The sequence below is a fragment of the Protomyctophum parallelum genome (assembly GCF_964188405.1).
Source record: "Protomyctophum parallelum genome assembly, chromosome: 3".
Taxonomy (NCBI): domain Eukaryota; kingdom Metazoa; phylum Chordata; class Actinopteri; order Myctophiformes; family Myctophidae; genus Protomyctophum; species Protomyctophum parallelum.
Window position 1 is genome coordinate 49,812,628 of NC_139698.1, and position 2,985 is coordinate 49,815,612.

The window sequence follows — 2,985 nt, forward strand, 5'->3', positions numbered from 1 at the left end:
TTACTGCTGGACTACATAAAGTGTCATCAGGTTTAGTTATAATACGTGTACAAATGGCTTCAGCTATAGGTGGGTTTTTCTGGCTTGACAGGAAATGTCTTCTTGGTACATACGGACAAAGAAAACTTATATGTGATGTAACATGTTTTTTATTTTTATGTTTTTGCTTATTTCTGTTCTGTTTTTACCAAATACTTGGTGTAGCTTCTGTGTGAGAAGTGAACGTGATATTGTTTATTTATGTTGTTGGTGTATTATAATCCCATAAGGGATGGGTCTTAACGACAAGACACGAAAATAAAGATTAATTCATTAATTCATTCATACACCTCAGTGTAAACATTCAATCAATCTTTCGGATACTTAAAACTAATTGAAAATTATGGGTCAGGGTGGTGGTCCCTGGTTCACAATCAGTTGAAAACCCCTGATCTATTTGATTTTCTTCACTTAATTTTTTCACGGGGAGTCCCCGGGAGGGTCCCCGGAACATCCAGACCCCCAGGAACGATGTTTGTGTGTGTGTGTTAGGTTGCACACAGGTGGTGAAAAAAAACATGCTGTTTTCGAGCTCATACCCACCCTGTCAGGCAGGCATCCACCCACACACACAGCTCCGTAAGGGAGTGGTTGCACCACTCAAAAACATACCACTTTCAGGCCTGACACTAGGTAGGTTAGTGTGGTCAGAGCTCGGACCCCCAGCAGCAGATGTCACCCACTCCCAGCGTCCATCTGTACTCAAACAGCGACTCATTCCACATTCGGTCACATTAGAAAAACCGCAGTACATTATAAATGCAATGGTTGAATCTGTAGGCATTAGAGCATAGAATAGGACACAATTAGGTTGGTCTGTGAATGTTTAGAACACTGTAAATAATAATATACGTTTGTACCTGTATTCTTGTGTAACATGTTTAAATAATATGGTCCTTACTGCAGTGATAGAGTCGGTTCAGCTTCAGCACGTCGCTGGAGCTCATTTCCAAACGTTGACCAATCACATTCTGAAACTCTGGGTCTTTGGTGATAATAGTGGGCCCATTCCCATTGGAGAAAGCATACTGACTATAGTGCATCACTGAGTAGTAGTCATAAGAGACTCCCTGGGTGCTGCTTGTGTTTTCACTTAGTTTTGCAAAATTATGCAGTTTACCTAGATGAGACACAAATCCATCATCACACCATAAGATAATTACAGATACATTAAATTAATCAGTATTAATTTAACTCCAAAGAGTGTAGCTACAGTCTTCGGATCGAAATTAACACTAGATTCTACTGTGTAGCAAAATGTGAGAGTAATGAAAAGGAACTTTAGATGTTAATAAAACCTTCTTTGATGTTAGTAATGTTAATGGTCACGTAGTCATCTCGGTCATGTCTGGACTGTTCATGATAAAAGCCCAGAGCATGGAGAAACTCGTGTTCAGTAATGGATGTTGTATCACATCCTGGCCCAAGATTGAGCGGCTGTCCATCTTCACCAAAGCCTGATTGCCCAACGTAGGACCAACATCTGAACAGGGGAAAAATGTTTAAATTACACCTGCATTCACAACACTGTTGCCAGAAAGTTAATTTAACTTGTTATTATGGCCATAAGCTGGTACGAATGATGAACAGGGACCCCCATTAACAATATAGTGTGTGCCAACTGCCAACTAACAAAACATGTATGTTAAAAATTCTGTTCACCATGTTATTATGACTGACTGACTGACTGAGCAGGCAGGCAGGCAGGCAGGCAGGCAGGCAGGCAGGCAGACAGACAGACAGACAGACAGACAGACCTACCCAGGTGACGTCTGGACAGAAATGTAGTTATCTTCAGAGTCCCTGGGCTTGAAATCAATGCATGACTTCAATCTGAATTGTTCAAAGGCTCTCATGCAGATTCCCTTGGCATTCATGTCTTATTTGGTCCATTAGGTGGTGTCATGGTTGTGCAGTAGATGTGGACGGTCATATCAGGATTAAATGAGTCAATGTCAGGATTCTCTTTTACACTTATTGCTTTGTCTTGACTGATATTAGTGGTGTGTTGTGTTGTGTTGTTTTCTTGGGTCAGAGTGAGATCAATTCAAGTGTTTCAGGTGAATGACTGCATCTCTTTACTTTTTAGATAAGATGTACAAAACATAATTTGTATTCTGCCACACTATTATGATCAATAAATGACCTGCTATTGGTTATTATGAAACCATAAAACCTTCCGTGCCACATATAAACTCTGACTGAGAGTGTGAAAAATTACAAAATTATAGTTTACTGTATACAAGTTCAGCTTTGTATTTACCAAGGGTCTGTGTCAGAACATAGGGCACTGGGATTGGCCATTGTTGACTGATGGTGTTTCTCTGATATTTCTGAAAAAAAAAAAAAACAAGAGACACTTCAGTGTTTTATTACATTGTACTAGAATTTTGCGGGACTTCGGCCCGCTCATCCTAGCGCCACGCGTTGCAAATGGAAAGAAGGCAAATATGGCAACCCAGTTGCTTGGAAAGTGCAAACTTGCCAACCTGGCTGAGTGGCCCTATTGTTCGTTTTGCTTGTTTTTATTTCCGTCTAAAAGCAAGCATGGCAAGTGGCAATGTTTCTATATACCAAGTTGCTTGGATGTCGTAAATGTGGTAACCTAGCGGGAATAGTATACTGTAGTCCTCTGCACTGTCCTGTCCTGCGCTTCACTGTACTGTACACTCCACTGTACTGTACTGTACTCCACTGTACTGTACTCCACTGCACTGTACTCTGCCTTACCATACTGTACTGTACTGTACTGTAGCAAACTGTGCTGTCCCGTGCTGCTGTGCCCTGTGTATGTGTGTGCGCACACGTGCGTGTGTGTGTGTGTGTGTGTGTGTGTGTGTGTGTGTGCAGTGAAAAGGGGAGGTGCCGGGGAATGAGGAAGTTGTGATGAAATTTGCATCACAGCGAAATGTTGTGCAATAACGGTGTGTCTGACAAAAGTAATAT

At 41.4% G+C, this 2,985-nt stretch overlaps 1 protein-coding gene across 1 annotated transcript; it reads right to left on the reverse strand.

Moving 5' to 3' along the window:
• LOC310856016 (meprin A subunit beta-like) lies at positions 1–1,916 on the reverse strand (the record flags this gene model as incomplete). The annotated part of the gene is made up of 5 exons (XM_083761231.1): positions 1–11; positions 652–813; positions 941–1,159; positions 1,338–1,522; positions 1,801–1,916. 5 exons carry the CDS (start codon positions 1,914–1,916, stop codon positions 1–3), a joined length of 693 nt encoding a protein of 230 aa, XP_083617357.1.
• Positions 1,917–2,985: the final 1,069 nt, after the last annotated feature.